This window comes from Topomyia yanbarensis, chromosome 2 (assembly GCF_030247195.1).
Source record: "Topomyia yanbarensis strain Yona2022 chromosome 2, ASM3024719v1, whole genome shotgun sequence".
NCBI lineage: Eukaryota > Metazoa > Arthropoda > Insecta > Diptera > Culicidae > Topomyia > Topomyia yanbarensis.
Genome location: NC_080671.1, coordinates 25,332,008 through 25,354,139, shown reverse-complemented (window position 1 = coordinate 25,354,139; position 22,132 = coordinate 25,332,008). Strand labels below are relative to the sequence as shown.

Genomic DNA, 22,132 nt, shown 5'->3' with positions numbered 1-22,132 from the left:
AAAATGAGAATGAGATCCAACCGAGTTGCCAGTCGTCGTGTTTTCTATAATTATAAATGAAATGAATATTGTATGAACAAAAATGTATTTGATTAGAGAAGCAAATCGACCCCCGCCGTAGGCGGCCGGTCTTCTGGTGGTGATCAAATAAATAAGTAGTAAGGAAAACGGACCGCAAGTTTTTATTTGTTATAGCCGTTTTAACGTTTTCGAACGGATTGTCATTTCTTCGGTCTTGCGGTAATTAGCGGTCTTAGTAGCAACCTAATATTCGACGAAATTTTCAGTCTATATGCCCGATCAAAAGACTAACCAGGGAAGCCCAACGTAGGTCCTAGTTGCTGACGAAACAAGATGTAAGTGCGATGTGTTCTCTTCCATGTGCTTGCTTTCAGCAAGTGATGCTGAAATTATTAAGCTCACCTATGTTTATAGTTTCTAGTTATTTTGGTAGTGTCATCAATGTTATATTTACCAAATTTAACGTAAATTAGAAGCATCAACTAATCAGTGCTAAGTAATTTACTTTCGATTAATGAACAAGTTCTGAGCAGTTTTGCTCAGTAGATTAAATTCTGGGTAGTTTCCATTAGTAGATTAAATAATTGAAATATATATTTTACATTGTCCAAAAACCCATGAATTCCGAAATAAAACCTTCAAATGTTCAAATATAATATTTACTTAAACTAGGTAATCTTCTCAAGTTCCAACAGTTTTGCAAGATTGCTGAAAGTCAATAGAGCTAAGGTTCTTATTCTTGCTTTGTAGTGAAATCAGTTGTTTTTTGCACTCACTTTACATTTTGACTTTTACTATAGTTTCAGGGATCTAGGAAAATCAGTCTACGACATTTTTAATTCGTATGTCCAATGATATAAAAAGCATTTAAAAAGAATCTGTTTAAATAGATAAATAGATAGTTATTCTCAGTTGCCTGATAATATTGTCTAAGATAGTCTTTAACCCATTTCCCACGAGAGTCAAATGAAAAAAATGCGTTTTTCTCAGGATTGGTATGAATACGACATGATCAGTAACATTTAAATTGAAAATTTTATAAAGTTGAGTTAACGCAAATTTCGGATGAAGTCACAGAACTAGTAATAGTAACAAGACGCCTGATCATGAAAATAGGAGTTGAACCTATTTTCCGCATCTACAAATCGCCTGCCTTATCAGAAGATTTGAAGCAAATTTCGACATTCACTTTGTTCGGATATTCTTTGCAACGGTAAACTTGGATTTCACACTGATATATTTCTATCCATGGAGACAACCTTGACGTTGGTTTCGTTCTTCTGATTAGCAAATGCGTGGAAAGTTTCGTGAGACTGGTTTTTGGATATTTTTCTACTCATTCTAATTTTGCGTCGTCTACACCTTGTAGACGTGTAGTCTAGAATGCATAGCATTTTAAAGCAGCCCTAAATACTTTTAACATTCATTTTTGCAACTAGAGAAATTTCTAACTTGTAAATTAATAATAATCAAATTTAGTTTTTCGATGCACTATAGCTTTTCTTGTAATTGACAACATATTTTTAGGATTTTTAGTGTCCATTGTCTTAGTTTTGGAATTGTTTTCACTAAGGACTTTTCATAATTACATTCAGTTTCCAGTGACTATCTCAAGTCAACAGAATTAGTACATTTATGCAATATTTTTTAAGCCCCTCCCGAAGCCAGGATTTGGCTACGGGCCTGCTCCACAGCCAGTGTAACGGACTTCTAACTCAGCTACACTGGCTGTAAAAAACACAGCGCAGCGATCTGCTTCGCCAGCCGTTCAACAGGGAACTGAGCGTGTCTGGCCAAGTCCGTTCTTTAAATAGTCGATGATGACGTCATTCACAGAAGCGTTGCGCGCTAGGTACACCAATCCGTCGTACAGGGCTTGGGAAGCGCTATCTTCTGTCTGTTAATGCGCGATATTTTGACAAGGTTGTATATTATTTAATTTTTTAATGCTATGATATCAAAAATCTTTGGGTTTATCTATTGGAATCTATTCTTAGAAGTATTTCGGGGCGATCTGTGCAAAAAATTTGAAAATTTATCGTGAGATGGCTGAATTATATGCGTTTAAAATTGGACCACTTTTCGTTACATACCATTTTTGTAGAATTTGCAGAGTGCACCCCCATATCGAAAACAAAGACGTAGTCCTACGTCAAAAGTTCTTAAAATTTTGTCTAAGTTTTAGATTTGTTACTATGTCTTAATTGCTGCAAGGTTCTACTGTATCGATTTTGTTGGCTATTTTCGGCAAATTTAAGAAGGAAACGAAAGCAGTGAAATTGGAAAACGGATAGGTATTCTATAGCGAATCAGTTATAAACTTAGAAAGGAAAACTAAATTTATTTCTTCTTTTCATTTCTGCCATCGTTCTGGAGGATGGCTGATATAACCTTAAATCAACCTCCTTTTCCATCAACATCTTGTAAGATAGCGTTTGCTTAAATTTAATCCTTTATATTTGAACAAAGTCGATTAGATATTTAGTCATTTGAGAATCCTGGTTGACCGATTCAAAATTAGTATAAAAATGATGGATAAAAATATAACTCTATGATATTTAGGTTCAAGTTTGTTAGCTTTTTGGAAAAATTGGATGATTTCTGTTTGTCGAACGATATACCAACAAGGCTTTTCTTGTACTCCAGTCACAGTTTCGCTTTAAAAGGAACAATTTTCACATAACCTTGGAACGAGGTGTCAAAGCGTATTGTCATAATTATCTTTAAAAGGAAATTCCGGAATCGCTATACGCTGAACAGAAATTGAAATAGTCAATGAGAAATAAAAGTTTTGTTTATTGTACGAAAATAGGCAACTCAACATAAAAGTAGATATTGAAAATACCAGCTTTACCCGAAAGAGGTGTTGCTATAACTGTCTCCAGATTCTGGATAAAGTTTTCAGTTTTCCTGGTATACGGTCTCCGCTCATGACTTATATTATGCGAGAAATCTTCAATAAACAAACTTAAATTATTAGGATAATTTACTGAATGTATGGTTCAGCGCAATGCTTTCTTGTTCGTTCACTGTTGTGATCCGTGTTCTGCGAGTAACGCTTCCGGAATTTCTTCTTAAAGGGAATTATGAAACTTGGTTTCGATGCCATTTACTTAAACTTTGTGATATGTGTTTCTTTTGGAAATAAAATGCGATTTGAGTGCAAGCGAAACCCTGCATATTTACATTCTGATGAATAGAATCTGCCCCAAAAGCTATTAACCCTTTATAAGGCAGTGGCAACTATATTGCCACCTATTCGTTTCGTTCACAATGCAGGAATATGAAGTGAGAAGTATTCCAATCTTATGAACTCTACTTTTTTTTTATTCATTTCGTTTATTTGATAGGCACAAATGCGTTAGCTTGGCGGTGCCAAATTCTTTTGTTTTTACATTTTGAATATTTTAAAACTAGGAGGTCAAAATGTTGAAATATTTTTTTTTAAATAGAAAAAAATTACAGCTATCTTAAGACTAGAAATAAGATTCTATATACAAGAGAGGGGACAAAAGATTTTTTTATGAAAAATTTTAAAACAAGGAATTCAATAGTAATAGTTTTTTAGGAAATATTTACAGTTATCTTAAAACTAACAATATAGTTTGGTACACAAAAGGGGGAACAAATATTTATGTAAAATTGCACCGGTGTTTTAAAACTAGGGATACCATTCTATTTACAAGATGGGGGACAATAGTTTTAACTAAGCGGTAAAATTACAACTATCTTAAAACTAGAAATACGGAATACAAATTTGATTTTTTATCGGAGACTTATGCTTGGTCAAGATATTCAGAGGGGGGCTTATTTCCAAAATCGGTGTAGAAGCAGTTGTATCAAGGACAGGGGAGAGAAGGCGTAGATGGTGACCAGGAGAGAAGAGCAAAACTTGCAACTTTCGGACAAACGGGAGATCAGCGAAACAAATTAGCGTCTCAGTCTAGTAAGTCGTCGAGTATCGGATTGGCGGATGGTATTCTTCGGACCCGCGGGGAATCCTTCAAAAGTCATCGGACCTCGAGTCGCTCTCGCTTGAGTTTCCGTAGTGGTAAGGGCGACGGCGGTTACATAGTGGCAGTCTGGAGCTGATCGGTTCCACACGGCAGGAGGAAACTTCCAAAAACGAGAAATAAAAAGAGAGGGGCTAAATTGGGATATTTATCGTTTTTATGAAAGTATAAATAACGGACATATAGGGGAAATCACGATTTGCCAGCATATCTCGGACTGGGACATTGGGTGGTCTACCTCGGGCCCGAAGGGAATACTTTAACTGAGACCTGGCGTCCAAATACCCGGCGCATACCCAGACAACGTGCTCGATGTCGTGATAGCCCTCGTCACAAGCGCACAGACTACTCTCCGCAAGCCCAATACGCCGCAAATGCGCATCTAAGGTGTAGTGGTTGGACATAAGTCGGGACATTACACGAATAAAATCCCGATCCACATCCATCCCCCTGAACCAAGGCTTCGTTGATACCTTTGGGATAATGGAATGTAGCCATCGTTCAAGTTCACCATTGCTCCACGAGGTTTGCCAGCTGTTGTGTGTCCTCTGACGACAAATACTAAAAAATTCGTTGAAGCGGATTGGTCTTTCGTATATGTCACCATTTAATGCGCCCACCTTTGTTAATGAGTCGGCCTTTTCATTGCCCGGGATAGAGCAATGAGAGGGAACCCAAGCAAAGGTAATCTGATAAGATTTTTCAGATATCGTACACAAGGACTCCCGTATCTTCCCCAGGAAATATGGGAATTGATTTTTGGGCTTCATCGAACGAAGAGCCTCGATAGAACTTAAGCTGTCCGAAATGATGAAGTAGTGAGCTGTGGGCAGAGTGTCGATGATCCCAAGGGTGTACTGAATTGCAGCTAACTCTGCGACGTAAACTGAAGCGGGATTATTGAGCTTGAATGAAGCGGTGATAGTATTGTTGAATATACCGAATCCAGTGGACCCATCGAGATTTGATCCGTCAGTGTAGAACATTTTGTCACAGTCGACTTCTCGGAATTTATTATAAAATATATTGGGGATCTCTTGTTATGAAATCTACTTGTTAGGAGTCTGGCAACTCTTGTTATTACTTTTTATTGAGACACACTGAAAAGTGCCAGATTCGTGAAGAATTTTTTGAAAAATACGGCGATTTCCTTTCGGACAATAACATTAGCTCGGTTTTGAAAAAATACTCTAGAACCATAAGTTGGTGATGCAAATTTATAAAAACAACTATTTTTAATCCGAAAATTTGGTTTATGAGTGGTACAAATTGCAAAGAAAAAAAAATGAATAAATAAACGTCTATAATCTGTGGTCTCATTTTTCAACTTAACCTCAGAATCCAGGGGTTATTTGCTGTTCATCAGGTAAAAACCAGTAAGCCACCTTAATTTCTTTTTGAATTTCTGATCCAGCTCGATATGTCTTTATATTTGCAACAATCTCGTTGGAAATACATCAAACATTACAAAGACTGACGTTTTCTAGCAGTATATTTTCAAACCGGTTTTTATCACGAAATAAATATAAATATATTCTAAACTAAGTGAGTGAACCGTGCTTCTATTAATATAACATTCATTAATAGCCCCAAACGCTGGGCCTTATTAGGGGGTAAACGTACATACCTACCACTCAAAGTTTTTTTCTTTTTCAATCATCTTTCTTTTAATATTGAAAAGGACTAACAAAATTTTCAATCACAAGTTGCAATGAAATCTGTCATTTGTTATAATGACTCTTATTATCTGATTAAGTTCATTCAAATAGAAAGTTTTGAATTCAAACCAGTTGTATTTTACCAGGCAGGATCTGATCAGGAAAGAAGGTAATTTTAGATTACAATAGACCTCCCCTATATTGAAAATAGATATTATAAAGAACACACGAATACATGATCGAAAAAATAAAATCTGTTTACTATTCTAATTAACAATTCTCTATACTTCCATGTTTATAAAATATTATCGGCACCCACGAACCGACAGAATCTAAAAATATACATTTTTCCGTTTAAATGGGACTTTGTAAATACTTAAATTCTTCTGAAAACACTGTTCAACTGAACCCATCAATTTTTTGTGAGTCCTTGCAATACGACTATTTAATCAGTAGGCCCCGTGCAAATCTAAAATCTGATCAAATGTTAATAACTTTCTCGAATGATTTTATATCAATTTATGTTATTCTACAAAGTTTTTGACAATGAAATTTTTCATCAGATTTTTGATTTTAGTATTATTTGAATGGCTATTGCACCACCTAGTCGCAAAAATGTGAACTAGTATCCTTGTATAACCTAAGTTTTCAAACAAAAAAACTTCAAAATGAAAAGTTGTTGACCGATTATTTTGCGATCGCTTGCAAATGAAAGGTAAAAGTCCATTCTGTTGTATCCTGAAGGATGCCGATTTTTTTAGAATAAAGTTGTTCGATGAAGACACCCTGAATGAATGAGGGAGGCGGTGAATCTGAATGTTGGTTTCGGTAGATATAAGCAGAAATAGGTATTTGATTTTGAATTTTCGCAGCACTTGACCATTTCTAAATAATGGAGCAAGGTTAGTTTAAATAGAAATATGTTATCTCAAAGTACACGCTATGACTTAATGGCAGTTTAAAAATTAGTATTGCTAGACAAACCGTGAACACACTGAAAATGAAAACAGCTACAGTGTAGAATCGCAACGAGACTAGAATTACATTGCCATGATAAGCAGATTATGTCTATTGGTTACGCAGAGATGACCTATAATCTACTGATAACATATATAAGATTCATGGAATTTACTAGAGAACAGACTCGCCATTTATACAATATTCAGCATTAAGACTGGTCTCAATTAGTGTACCGCATTATTACTTATTCTTTAATTCAAAGCTACTGTAAACGCCACAATGAAAGAATTGTGAAGTGTTTAGATTATGCTAAAATAGTAAAGGGAATTTTTACTATTCATTAACACCAAACTTTTAAACATTTACAATATCCGACTGAGCGATTCGGTGGCGATTTACTCACTTTTGCGTCCACTCTTCATCAGCTGGACCTACGAACGACCTTACGTCGGTCGTTGTAATTCAAATTCAGATTATCGTAGCGCTCAACAAGCACGGACGGTAGACGGCTAACTATATAAACGACGTAGGTAGATACTTCCCCGATCTCACTTGTTGAGTTGTATTCAAATTAGAGCTTCCTTCCTTCAATGGCAGCAGGGGCCTTTGCACGAAACATTCAAATAAGCTCCCGTCGTCAGCACTTGAACGAAATAAATGAATTCAAATGTATGTAAAACCATGTTTAATCGAATCAAATCAAAACCGATCGTGCCACACGGCAGGTCAAAACACCGAAAATCTAAATTGTGAGAAAGTGAATCAGATCTGTCAGTGTTCAATCAAGCGAATGGAATTCTTGATTGGAAGGTTCAAGCGTTCAAGAAAAAGGAATAGAAAATCCCTTTCCGAAATCAGGTTTCAAGTTTCGTTTTCCCTTCTCGTGTCTATCGTGGTCAGACGTTTTCGTTTTTTTTGTTATGTTATGTTTATTTGACCGCGTAACTAACCTTACCCAATCATGTTTACATTACAGCCTACCTACCTACCTACCCGCATGCCTACCTATGATTGTGGTGTTGGCGGATAGCTTTGTTGCATTTTAACTTATTTCGAAGCCATGCCTGCTGGGTTTAAATGAAGAAAAAGAAACACGACACGTCGACGTTTTATTGACCACCGGTTGCTGCACTTTGTAGAATGCATGGTGATTAGATTAATTTGTCGAGGGTAATTTATTGCTTTATTAGATTCGATTGGTTTGTGTAGATTTGCTACATTGTTGCAGATAGGATGAGTGTTTCGCTTCTACAATGTACCGAAAAAGGTTATCGGTTAATAAAAGAGACATTATCATTACATATCAGGGAATGTGCTCATAAGATATTTCTTGCGGTAAACTCTCATTTGATTGTAAAGCTATCTTTGATACGTTGCTGTGACAAAAATGAGAGAAGACGCAGTGATCTAATGGAGTCTAAAGTCTATTTTTCGCTGAAAATAACGAATGCTAGTAATTATACTGACTCAGTTTAGACTGAAACTAAAATCCAGGAACCTAAGACATATAACAAATTGACCAAACTACCAATATTTTGCTTGAACAGAAACATGGTAAATATCGTAAAATCGTTAGAACATCTACAGTTCAGCATTGACCATCAGCCAACCTAATTTTTACTTGGTTAACGCTTTCGCGTTCCGCACATGTCTTGTTAAAATTGTTATCAAAATTTAAACCAGTACGATTGTCATCCCAGACAAACCGATAAGAGACTTGGGTGTGCATAAATAACACGTACTCGAGTGCAAGCGATATGATGTGTGCGATAAGTGTTTGCGCTCAAACCCCTGGGGCCCCGCTATAAAGATCATGCCTATGGTCATTACCTAGAATTTAATATGTGAACTATTTATCAGTACACTATCCCGCAGGCTTGCCATATAGATTTATTGAAATAGTACTCTGGTTGTATTTGCCTGAATTTTAACTATAATGTTTGTTCCAGATGTCCGCAGAACAAACGTCTAAGTTAGCTAATTACGAATTTAAACTGACCAATAAATGTTTGCTTGCACGTGAATAAATATTTACGGTTGATAATAATGCCTTGGTTCAAGCCGCTAAAGTGCAGTGCCTCACCTAGGTGCTATCGGACCGGATCTGGCAAAAAGTGCACCACTGATAAAGTTAACGATGAAATGCAGAATTCAATACCGTTAAAACTAACGAACGTATCGATTCAATGGAAATAAGTTGCAAGTATTTCGTTGAATTCAACGTATTAAGTGATTGTATACCTTTGAACTTTTTTTCAAAAGGGCGCTACCAGCATTTGCATCATCCTACGAAGAAAAATCCTTCGCAAACTGCAAAGTAAATGTGAAATTCGCTAGCGTATTTCAGGTTGAACCGTCAAAAAGGAGTAACTAAACGTTTCATCACCTACAAGAAAGTTATTTTTACAGGTCACGCGTGCTCGTTTTGAATCATTCGATGCTCACTTGTCAAACAAGCAACCTGTTGACTGTATTGTCCAGATAGTACTAGCAGCGGTAGACGCTATGAATTTTCGGCAACATTGGAATATACACACACTCGCACCTAAATGACTCAATCAAATACGGGTAGTTCACAAATAGTGGTGCCGCGTGTCCGTTGTAATCATTCGTCGCTCGAATATTAAACGAGCAACATCATGACTATATCGTCCGGATGGTACAATCGTTCATGTACATGCAGGGTTTAGAATTGCACGGCAGGGTGGGAGTGCACGACAGACTGCACACAGCAGGGAAATGGAAGCAGCTTTACACGGTTTAACTGTGTGCGAGGTGATGCCGTCACTGCCGATAATACATAGCGTCTACCTCGACTATGAGGTACCGGCAGTGGTGGCATTGACTCATACACAGTTGGACCCTGTGGGGCTTACATGTTTTTGATTTGCAATGTTTTTGCCTTTCTCAATAGAAAGGTATTGCAATTGCTCTGAAAACCGACTTTTTAACGGAGGCCCGGAGCGCCGAGTGACATATACCATTCGATTCAGCTCGTCGAGTTCGGCAAATGTCTGTATGTGTATGTATGTGTGTGTATGTGCGTCTGTGTGTGTAAGCGAACACAATCTCACTCACTTTTGTCATAGATGGCTGAACCGATTTTCAACTGAACTTAGTCCCAAATGAAAGGTGCAATGTTCCCATAGGCTACTATAGAATTTCTTATGGATCCGACTTCCGGTTCCGGAATTACAGGGTGATGAGTACGATCACGCAGAAAATGTCGATTTTAATAAATTCTGCAATGAATGTATAATGGTGAAATTTTTTCCAAAATGTGACCACAACTGCTTCGATTTGTAGTACTAGGTCATTAACAGCCATTCAAAGTCTTTTTGGTCACATTGGCCACCATCATCGGTTCCGGAAGCCCCGGCGGAAGTATCTAATAACAGTCACATCGGTTTCTCGGAGATGGCTAGACCCAATCAACCAAACTTGGTCTCAAATGAAAGATGTTGTGTCCCCGTAAATGCCTATTAAATTTTATCCCTAACCGACTTCCGGTTCCGGAGTTGCGGGTTGTGGCGTGCGATCACATAGCAAATTGTGATTCAAACCGATACTTCGATGAAAGCAAAAAAAGTAAAAATTGCGTTAAAATGTCTCTCAAACAACTTAAATTTGCAGTTCTAGGTCACCGACGGCCAAACAAACTTTCGTTGACTACATTGACCACCATAGACGGTTCCGGAAGTGCCCGGGAAAAGCGGCCATCTTTCAAAACTAGCAAACTCATCAGTTTCTCGGAAATGGTTGGGCTGATTTTCACAAACTTAGTCCCAAATGATAGCTATATTATCCCCACAGATGTCTATAAAATTTCGCACGGATCGCTTATATGGTTCCGGAAATATAGAATGAACCGTCCGGTCACATATGAAATTCCCATATAAGCCGAAATTCATTTTTTTTCAAATTTCAGAAATCGAATTCATATTTTTGATGCCAAACATCTTTAAAATGCATTAAAAATGCGAGATTTTATGTTATCACGAAATTTTTTTTTTTTTTTGTAAAAATCGACTTTTTGGGACTTTGCCGATTTCGCACCTTTTTTCAGTTCAATATTACCGTGGCCGTTTTTTCTTTTGCAAAATTTTAGAACTCGAATAATGATTTCATTTCTTGTATATTTGTCATGCCATGTATAATAGTAAAATGTAATATATGAATTTGAAAGCTTTTAATGAATAAACAACGCAAACATTCTCGTGTTCATGATTGAGAAAGGCACAATTGCACCGCTAGATGGATTAAAACAGGTTTTTTTGGATTGAGTTCAACTCTGCAAGGCGCGACGTGTGTGTTGCGCTAGGATAAATTAATTTATTTTTCTGCTTGTGTGTGCGTTAGGTTGTTACATGTTTCAGCGGTTTGCAGGTGATGAGCCTATTGATCCTCAGGTTTTATTACTGAGGCATCTGATGACATGTTTCTGTAGAAAGATTTTGGTTGGCGATAAAAGTGAGCTATATTAGAGCAGTTTCAGTTTGTTTCATAAAGTTGTGAAGCTAATTGTAGCGATTCTTGGTAATCAGTCCAAGGGTGATGCCATCCGACCAAGATAAAGCACTGATTGGTTTTGAAGTAAAATAAGGTTTCAATATAGTTGCCCTGTTTCAACATTTTCGGCCGGAATTTTACCCGAGTTGACGTGACTATCTGCTGTTGTACTGAATTAAAACATTAGATATTTGCGCTATCTGATTGGAAATATGGATAACAATTTTGTAACTAATCCTGTACAATGTACATTTACTGAAAATAACAGAGATAATGGATTTTCTGAAAGCAGTTATTATCTGCTCGTACAATTCGATTATAAGCAAGCCAGACTAGCTCCACCTCTTTGACGATGGAAGTTAACTATTTTCGTTCGATGGCCGGCCCCTTTAGCTTTGAACGTAAACTGAACCATTTACAAAACCGTATGCAAGTGCGACATCATTCGTGTATTCAACACTCTTGCTGGCTACCCCAACACGTTTTGTCGGCCGAATCCATCGTTTGCTGAGAAAGGGTCACTGCGCCGAGCATGCACCCGTCTACCTGGCAGCAGTGATGGAATATCTCGCTGGCAAAATATTGAAGCTGGTAGTGAATACTGGCCGTGATAACAAGTAAACTAGGTTCTGCAGCTGGCCATTTGAAATGACGAAGAGCAGGCCATTCTGCTGCCTAAGAAAACCGAAAAGACACCGAAGAAATCGGCTACCACCGGAGAGAAGAACAAAAACGCTGCTGGTGGTGGCGAGAAGGAAAAAAGATGGGTAGTTGATATTAGAGACATAACCGGAGTGAAGTAGAATACACTAGGCTGTTAATATGAATGTTGCAATTTTTATTAAATTCCGAAATATCGGTACACGTACTTCAAAATCTAAAATATTCGAGCATATGGATTCTCATAACCCTGAAAAGTGCAGTTATTGAGAGTGAAACAATTCAGTTGGCAACAGTAGGAAATGGAATTAGCAAATTCCATTAGAAATATAGAAATCACTTATTTTACTAAAACCATTCAGAAGATAGATAAAATTGCAGCATTCGTATTAACAGCCTAAAGTGTATTCTAATTCATTTCAGTTATGTCTCTGACATTACCTACCCTTCTTTTTTTATAATGACGCTATGGTTATGTAATGTATGTTTTTTGTTACATTAGATTAATTTGACACGGCCAATAGCGGTAGCTTAACGCATCCGTTGATTTTTGTGATATTAACAATATTTAAAAAATAAAATACAAAAACAACAAATATTATTGATCTCGTGCCAAGGGGTGGGTCGCTTAGAACAAACCGAGTTGTGCTTGCAAATAAAGGGTGTGATAGCCTGTGCCACAGTGTGCCAGGATGTGCCACAACGTTCAATGATTTTTCCAGCATTTGGCAACATTTGTGTGTTGAACAACTGTCGATGACAGTTTATTTAGTTTATTCACCGATAATTTGACGAAGACGTTCATTTCAAAGCAAATATTAAATGCATCTGGTGGTATAATTGTCTCGAAAAAAGACACCTGTTGAAGCCGATGTTTGAAATATGGTGCGAAAAAGAGTAGCTACATTCCCGAGCAAACGATAAGCCCATAACACCCCCATTCCAAATTCATCCCCATTATATGGTATTTTGATAGTGTTTGTAATGGAATGAACCCATGAAAACAATATCGCCATGGTCCGGTAAATCCCTCGTAAAAATCATATTTTGGTGTATCTATGATTTATGCTGTTTTCATGGTTGTAAAATTTATAACGGACCATATTCATGATCTTTTTAAGGGGTTGTATGGTGCTTGACCCCATGAGAATTCGCTCGAGTTGATAGCTGCAGATAATTAATGTCGCATACCACATAAACCATTCGTCTCCATAGTGGAGTCCCATTGAAAACAATCTTTTTAAGGCCTTTCAGTCTTGCGCAATTTGGAATATTTGCAGTCTCATGGGTTTTCGGTAGAACGCAATTGAAATGAATAGTTACAATTAGTAAAATTTCTCTACTCACGACATTACTGACTTGCAGGTTGTTCGTTCTATATTCGCCTTCTAGTGGGGTCTACAAATGTTATAAAAAATATTTGGTTAAATAGGCGGGATTACTTACAATTTTTTATGCCTCCATCCTGTGTTATCATAGCTGATATAGTGTGCACTGATATAGTGTGCATGGTACATTGTTCTATGCGACTCACCCCTTGTCTCGTGCACACCTTCTTTAGCGACAGAGAACCATTTATCTTCTCGCCTACTGCGTCAATTAATTTTCTCCTGTCTTTCACGTTAAAGCTGTCTTGCTGCTCGCAATCAGATGTTCTTCCCTGCTCCCTACACTTACGGGCGATCAGTGTAAATTCGTAACTTCCTCGCCGATGTTACTTTCAGTTGATTTTGGGTTATTGGATGCCGCTTTTGCAGTTGTTGTTACAGGACTTGCACATAGCGGTTTGCCCTTCATGGATGTATAACGTGTTTTTATTTAATAGTAATTCCGTGAGTTTTTATTTTATAGTCAAGTCTTTGGATCCGCATCCTCCCCAAAAGAACACCTTTAGGAATACCAGAGCAAATGTTTCTGCAAGTATCAAGTGTATCGGATTCTACTTCACCGTATTGCAACATGCATTTTACGATTAGCTCTGACGGGGGACGCGGTTATAAGTCATGTAGTCTTTTCTACATACACGGGAATCTTAATTCCAACGTTGTCACTTTCAACCACGTTGCTTTAGTTGTCCTGCAAAACGAAACGTTCGGCTTGGACTGATGTATTGAATTATATCGTTACTATATTGCGAACATGTTACTGAAGATAAGCGACTTCGTTAAGCCTAAGCTCCATTTTCACATTCAGAACGTATTCCACTTCACGAGCTTTTTCATCAATTCTACTTATAATGACAAGAGGAAACGCAATGTTTCCTTTGTTTTCAAAATAATGCACACTAGATCGCTGTTGTGCTATCTTATGACAAACGACATTTTGTTGTGAACTGAGTTAGATATGCCGCATTACTTGTCTGAAAAATCTCTACTAAAGTAACGTTTTCAAAATTTTGAAATTCTACTTGGTTACGTAGATATAGCGAGAAACACGATGAGAAATTATGAGTTTTTTGCTTCAAATCACTGCATCTAGGGATCTAAGGAGTTCAAGTTATATTGAAGCTTTAGATGTTTTTATGTGTAAAAATGTCTGAGGAACACAATGTCATAAAAATTTTCACAAGAAAAATACACGAGTTGTGAGAAAAACACAGTTTAAGTTTTAAACTGGAAATATAGCATATTTGGCAACATTGTTACCAAAAATAACTATTTTTTCTAGATTTCCTGACTCATTTCCTTCAAAATGCATCTCCCCAATTGTTTGTAAACCAAAAGATATGAATAAAAATAAAAAATTGATGATTTTTTTCTATGGAAAATTTTCCATGCACTATTATGACACGTCATACAAATTTTGTCATCAATACACGACTATGACAAGTGTGAGGGCGACTTTTGTTTACATTCATAGTAAAAACTCGCAACATAGTCAACCGATTTTCGTGATATTTGAGAGTTTCATGCAGAATTGATAGAAGCATCAATTGTCTTCTTTGGATTGTTTATACCATTTATAAGTTTCAAGATATTCAATCTCAAACTTTAAAAATCGTTTTTCTCGAAATGTGCAAAATGGCGCTTGTCATAAGTTAGCACAACAGCGACGAGATGGAGAAGGTGTTATTTATGTAGTTGTCGTTCACTTGGTTCGATTTTGGGTCTGACTCAGGCGGAAGTTGAAAGTTGACTGATAACAACAGTGTGTGCAATTTGTTGGAATAAATGTTTTCATTAATCTTTAAACATTTCACTAGATGTACCTGAAGCTCAAGTCTATCTATAAATATAAAAGTCAATGTGTGTATGTATATGATTTATGGCCTTGCAAACGGCTCAACCGATTGCCGTAAAAATTTATACGTAGTAGACATTTTTTATGGAGCGTGTTTGTGTTCTATTGGTTAGGGATTATCTGCCCGCTAGATGGCGCTTCGGAACAAATTGTGTTTTGCTTCTACTTCGTTGAAAGTCGCAGCAACGCGCGACGGGTATTTGCTAGTATTTCATAAAAATGGACCATTTGGATCAATGTTTCCCCTTGTTTCTTGCAGGAATTACTCTAAAATTTTACAACCATTTCTACAATTTATGTTTACTTTCAGGCCGAGATATACTGAAAAACATCAATGGAGAATTTCGAGCCGGTGAGCTGACGGCCATAATGGGACCCTCTGGAGCGGGGAAAAGCACGTTGCTAGACATCCTTGCTGGTTATACGTAAGTCTCACATTTGATAGTAATAGAAATATGCTTCGAAATATCAACTTCAAATACGCGTCTTTGGAATGGTAATCGACTGTATCCACTTTAAGGTTGTGTTTTCGGCCATGCAGTCTCCGAAAATTACAAAACACTATTTTTCCTATATCCGACGTTTCGGTCCGTTGGAAACCTTTTTCAAGGCCTGGATAATTTGTGTTCTGTGGTCCAGTGTCTTGTTTTGCAAAAAAGCGTTTGTTTTTGCCTGTACAAACGTAGTCACTTCGACCGTGCCAACATGACTTTTCGGATCAAAACGATCGTCCTATTCTATCTCTGAATTTGGAACAACCATATTTCAAGCAGCTGATAAATTGTTTAAACTTTATCAGCTATTTATAATCAGTTTCAATACATGGTTTACCGTAGTGGGCTAGCTGAATATAGAAGTGGTACATATCAATCTGACCTTGGTAGATGCCCAGCGTTGTATGATTTGGGATAATGGAGTCAACGGAAATGGTCAGGTAGGGAGGACTAAGATGTGCCAGCCACACGAAATTTGTTGAAATAACCAGTAGAAGATTTTTCCAAGCAGCATTTCCAACGTTGTCTTGTTTGATGAAATTTTGCATATTGTTTTGTCTACTGAAGCTTTCTATCTTAGTTAACTCATGAAACGTTGTCAGGACAGCATTGCGCACATGGTGGAATTGCATTTTGGAGTTTTCCAGAAGCTTAAATCGTGCTCACTTTTAGTAATTGTTCATTCTCTCGATTCGTAGGTCTAACAACAGTTTGTTAGAAGTCAATCAAAGTGATCTTCTCCTGCAAGGCTTCTTCTTTTTTCTGTATCTCATTCATTTTCACGATAGGGCATCGCAATTTTTTTCAATTTTCGCAATAATCTCTCAACATTGCCCTGTATTTGCTTAGCACCAATATGAAAATATCCAATTGAAATTTCAAGAATTCAACATTGGTAGGTGGAAAAGTTTAAAGTCGTCGTCAAATGATGGTGTCGTATTTTTTTTTTAAATAATTAAGTCATCCAGGTAGAGTAAAAATAGGAAAGGATCTAGATGACTGCCCCGAGGAATTCATCGTTTCACCCCCTAACAGGTACGAATGAGGTCAGTTCAACAAAGAACTCCAAGCCTGTCTAGCTTCGAAACCGGTGGTTAATTTATTATATCAGTTTCGTTGGGCAGAAACATTAATTGTCACTTGAAATTTTGTTGTAGATCTACTGGAAGAACTCTGCGTCAAACCATGTAGAAATAGTAATAACCATATGGTGGTCTTTAGGGTAAATGCTATCATTAATTTCTCTGGACTCGAATAGTGGGCCAACATGTGGACTCGAATAGTGTGGCCAACAGTGCTTCGTCCAATTACACTCCACGCTTTCCGCACCAGTTTTGTTATTCTACTTCCTAGTAACGAAGTAACTTTATTGATACTAATTTACGCACAGTTAATCGAGTGAAGGCCGAGCAATTTATTATGCCCAATATGTTTAAAATAAGCAAATCACCCTGTTCAAAATCAAGTCAATGTTGAATTTGTGTGTGTTGGAACTCAGTCGGTGCTATCACACACAACTGCCTGATCGGTTACTCCGAGAGGCTTCATTCTTTTCTCCACTACCGTAAGCCTACGAGAAGCGTACAGATTCAGTGACTCATCACAGTAGGCAACATAATCTGCTACACTACTTACGGCAAACCCTGTTGCTTTGTTTATGTTCACTGCATGCTACGATTTATCGGCAGCGCTGTGCGTGTGCATGAATGCCAAAGTCCGCACCGATTGCGAACAAGTACGAACCACCACCTTGCGTGAATATTGGTGAGTACCCCATTCAACGCGAAATGGAAAGTAGGCAGGTACATGTGAACGGACTGGTCGGTACTCAAATGCACCGAAACAGCTGATTGCTGTATTTGAACGGAGTTTTTTTTTTTGCACAACTTTCAAGCTGTATGAGTCAACGTCGTTGGGTGGTTCATTTCAGTGCAACTGCACTGGAGGCCTCGTATCATTGTTCAAATCAACGAAAGAAAAACTCAATGAGGCTGATAAATGGAATTTTGCTTTAAACATTTCCCGATTGCAACCTGACAATCACTATGTCATTAGTGACAGATAGTACCGTTGATGTCTAATCTCGGATCAATACCAGGAAGAACACAGCGATAATGCCATTCTCACCACTATCATCAAGACCATTCGAGGATCGTTTCTTTGTTCTTCTCGTTTGGACAAGTTAGTCACGCGCAGTCCAGTTTGGGGTCTGCCAGTGTGAAGAACCTTGAATTCCCTGACTCATGCTATAAAGGCCAGATGACTGGACTGAGGTAAGTACTCTGTTTTGTTTACATGATATCCAACCTTTCTGCAGTCGAACAAGCAGTGAACAAGGCACAAAGAGATTGACTCCAGCAATCGAGCAGTCCATACTAATTGCTAACCGATCTACAACTACAGGGACTACGATTTAATGTGGCAACAGACAGATGAATGTTCTTTTTTTCTGGCACCACATCAGGAGCATGGAATGTTTATACTTACATACTGGGAAGCTCTTTGTGCAGTTATTCAACCTACATACAGATAGAAAAGTTCAACGATCACAAAGCGGCCCTGCTCCTGGAAATGTTTCTTAATCAATCATCGTCGTTTGTTTTTTTTTTAAAACACCGAGCAAAATGCTTCGTAGCTGCCTACAAACAACTCTCGTGCAGTTTAAGGTTACTGATTGTCGGACTGATTTTCTGACTTGGAACATTGCACATTTTTTTAAAACTAGAGCTGAACTTGTTTCTTTGAGAGTTTGCTTGACCTAGCCTAGCACATGAGCGTCGATTGTTTTGTTCGACTGAGGCACGAAGCTGCTCGAACGGGTCATTGCACTGAAATGCAATAGCAGAAACAACAAAAAAAGTTCAATAAACGACCAACGATTGGGCCAGTCAACAGCAAAGACGACGACGACGAATCGAGATAAATGAGCTGGGTGGTACATCAGCGCAAAGCTGATGATGTTCGACCTCAATGAGAAGCGTAGAGTGCTTATTTGATTGTCCTACGTAGGTTTTGTGTGATAGATGTTTAAATCTAATGTGAAGTAGTATGGGTGTTATAGTTATTTGCGGCGCCAGTATGGCATCCGAAGGGAGTTTTGCTTTACTTTTTGGTAGTTCTGAAAACAGAAAAACCCGGGGCTATTCGGACCTACCTAAGCCAATCGCCCTTTTAGGTGGATAGATATGAATAAAAAAAATTGCTCAAAGGGCCTAATTGTTAGTTTGAAACCTCAGCTACATTTTGGAGCCATAAAAATTCATTTGCACCTCTCCATGGCAGCGCTAGGCGACGATTTGCAAAACATTACGTTTTCCATCCTTTAACAATGTACGAGTAATTCGTTGTTTTCCTATTAAATATTTCTTAGGAAGCAGAAAATAAATAAATTACGTTACAAAAACATAATCTGGTTAGTCACAGCTGTCGATTGGAGCATCATGTATTTTCTTTGCTGTTACGTGTGTAATCATCTGCGTACCCGCGAACCGCTGAACGGTGTTTGATGGAATAAGGGCACAGTGGCTCAAAACAGCCTTTTGAGGTACTTAATTCATTGGAGTCAAAACTGTCCATATTAGCGATTTCACGTATTCTACAATGTTTGTGTGTGTAAAAAGCGCCATCTTTTGGTAATATTATTTTTTTTAAATTGATCATAGTAGGCTACGGAAAATTTAACTTTTGAACCGAAAGAGATAGCGCTTAGTTGTCGTCGACAAAGTTGTAGAGGAGAGTATTTTTATAAATTTTGCAGAAGACCTGTTGTCTCTGTCACTCATAGTAATCGAGTTATGAGAAGTTCTCTATGGTGAACTCCTTCATTTCCTATTTTTACTTATAACTTTTTTATTTCTGATTTCTCGCATTAACAATGTTCTAAGGTATTTTTTATCATCATAAAACACACAACTTTTCCGAATAGACCAGATAGTTGTGAATGCTGTGTAAAGACTTATAGCTGATTTTGATTTAATTTTGGCCTGTTTTTGAACCCGTGTAACTTCACTATCGGCAAAAATTGTAATTATACTAACAATTATTCTGATAGGACTAGGTTTCACCTACAAAACGAAGGTAAAATTGTTTGTCCATAAGCACCCGTTCAAAAGTTTAATACTTTTGAAAACTTTATGTCTGGCCCTCCTGAAGTCGCGTGAATGGCTCACTGAACGAGTAGGCGCTGGTGTTCAAAGACGCTTTCGCTTGATTTCCTGAGTGACGCGCACTCTGTGTACTAGCACGTCTGCCGGAGGGTTAACACTGATATTTAATGATTTTCCAATGGGTGATATACAATTTCATCTCGGTCCGATTTATACCGCATGAATTTTAGTTTCAGGATATGGATAAAGAAGTAAAAGATACACATTTTCAATATAATTGCTGCATTAACCGACTGGATATTTTCAAATATTTCAGACTTTGGGGCAATTTTATGCATCATCTTTTTTGCCCTGAAGCTAACATTCATACGATAATCTGGACCGAGATGAAATTGTATGTCACCCGTTGGAAAATTATTCAATATCAGTGTTAACCCTCCGGCAGACGTGCTAGTACACAGAGTGCGCGTCACTCAGGAAATCAAGCGAAAGCGTCTTTGCCGATTTTTGCCGATAGTGGAGTTACACGGGTTCAAAAACAGGCCAAAATTAAATCAAAATCAGCTATAAGTCTTTACATAGCATTCACAGCTATCTGGTCTCTTCGGAAAAGTTGTGTTTTATGATGATAAAAAATACCTTAGAACATTGTTAATGCGAAAAATCAGAAATAAAAAAGTTATAAATAAAAATAGGAAATGAAGGAGTTCACCATAGAGAACTTCTCATAACTCGATTACTATGAGTGACAGAGACAACAGGTCTTCTGCAACATTTATAAAAATACTCTTCTCTACAACTTTGTCGAAGACAGCCAAGCGCTATCTCTTTCGGTTCAAAAGTTAAATTTTCTGTAGCCTACTATGATCAATTAAAAAAAAAATAATATTACCAAAAGATGGCGCTTTTTACACACACAAACATTGTAGAATATGTGAAATCGTTAATATGGACAGTTTTGACTTTAATGAATTAAGTACCTCAAAACGCTGTTTTGAGCCACTGTGAAGGGGTCCGAATAGCCCCGTACGCTCATTTCGCACATAAGTAGTGAGCGTCTTAAAAATATCAGTGTTTTCAACCAAACAAAAATCATTCCATAAAATAGGAGCCTCAAGCTTTCCAAAATATGTGTTATTTTTTTTACTTTTATAGTTACGGTTTTACCATTATGGTGATTTTTGTTTTGAGGATGGCAAACAATAAAACACGGTGTATCTCCTTTCTAAAACAACAAAGAATTAGATTCAGCTGTCAAAATTAATGTTTTAGAATAGCGGTTCCACGAATATGCACGACAGTCAGGAAGTCTTACGATTTTCTGAGAAATCGAGACGGTCGGAATTACCCTATCGGTCTTAACCCTAGAACGTTGCACTGGGGTACAAATGGACCCCACGCCTTCTTTGGAGCGGTGTGAAAACGAGAATTAGGCATATACCGACCTGGGACCCTAACCATAATTCAATTTAGAGTTCCTGGTAAGAGTAGGAAAAGATGGTATAGCTAGTTTGCTTATAGCCTTCGTGGAAGCAGGTGTCAAAGTTGGCGTGGGGTACATTTGTACCCCAGTATACGGTTGCCGTTAGTGTTTCGTCAGGTTTCGTGCTGTCAGTGGAAATGTGTTTCGGGACAATACCAATTTAAATACTAGTTGTTTTACTACGTAAGCAACAATTAGTATTATATAATCGTTTTTAATCATTTATTTAATTAATTTAATTTAATTTTGAAGCGAAACAAAATATCGTTCTCATTTTTGCTGATTTTTATTGTTTTGTTCTTTATTTTTTATAGTTTTTCAAAGCGATGGCTCGCAAGTATAATTTGCGCACAATAACTGCTGTCACCGTAGCTTGTGTGATACCAATAACTGGTCCGAAATATTTTTTTCATTTCAATTTCCACCCCATTTCTTGGTATTTTCCAAAATCCGATTTTTAAACTTTTACTCTTTAAAATAATAGCACTTTTTCGAAAATATCGAAATTACATTTCATACCATTTCAAGATCATTCTTTCAACTTTTAGAATCATTTGATTTTTTTCAAATCGGTTGAAAATTCGCAAAGTTATAGTAGTTCTTGTGAAAAAAGTCAAAATCACGATTTTTTCGCTTTTTATTTTATTCAAACCAATTTGTGATCATTGACTCAATAAATTCCGTACTTTCACTTAAACAGCTGTTTTCAGAATTAAAAATGAAGAAAATGATGTATTGTACAATTCATTTGTTTCCATTTTCACCTACGAAAATTGCGATCAAACGCGTGGGGTACATTTGTATCCCAGTGCAACGTTCTAGGGTGGAAAACGCAAGTGCAACATTCTAGGGTTAATAGCCTCGGGTTCCCCTACCACTTTTAATGTTTTTTTCGCAATGATTTGGTGCTTTTTGTTTTGCTTGTTTGAATTAAGTACATTTTCTCGCTATTCGTCGTTATAATATTTCGAAAACGTATTGTTAGGCA

At 37.3% G+C, this 22,132-nt stretch overlaps 1 protein-coding gene across 1 annotated transcript in view; it reads left to right on the top strand.

Moving 5' to 3' along the window:
- LOC131678906 (ATP-binding cassette subfamily G member 4-like) overlaps positions 1–22,132 on the top strand; it is a 70,077-nt gene that overhangs the window by 32,472 nt on the left and 15,473 nt on the right. The window contains exon 2 of the mRNA XM_058959336.1: positions 15,372–15,486. Coding sequence (XP_058815319.1) covers positions 15,372–15,486 — 115 coding nt within the window. The remainder of the gene's footprint in view (positions 1–15,371; positions 15,487–22,132) is intronic.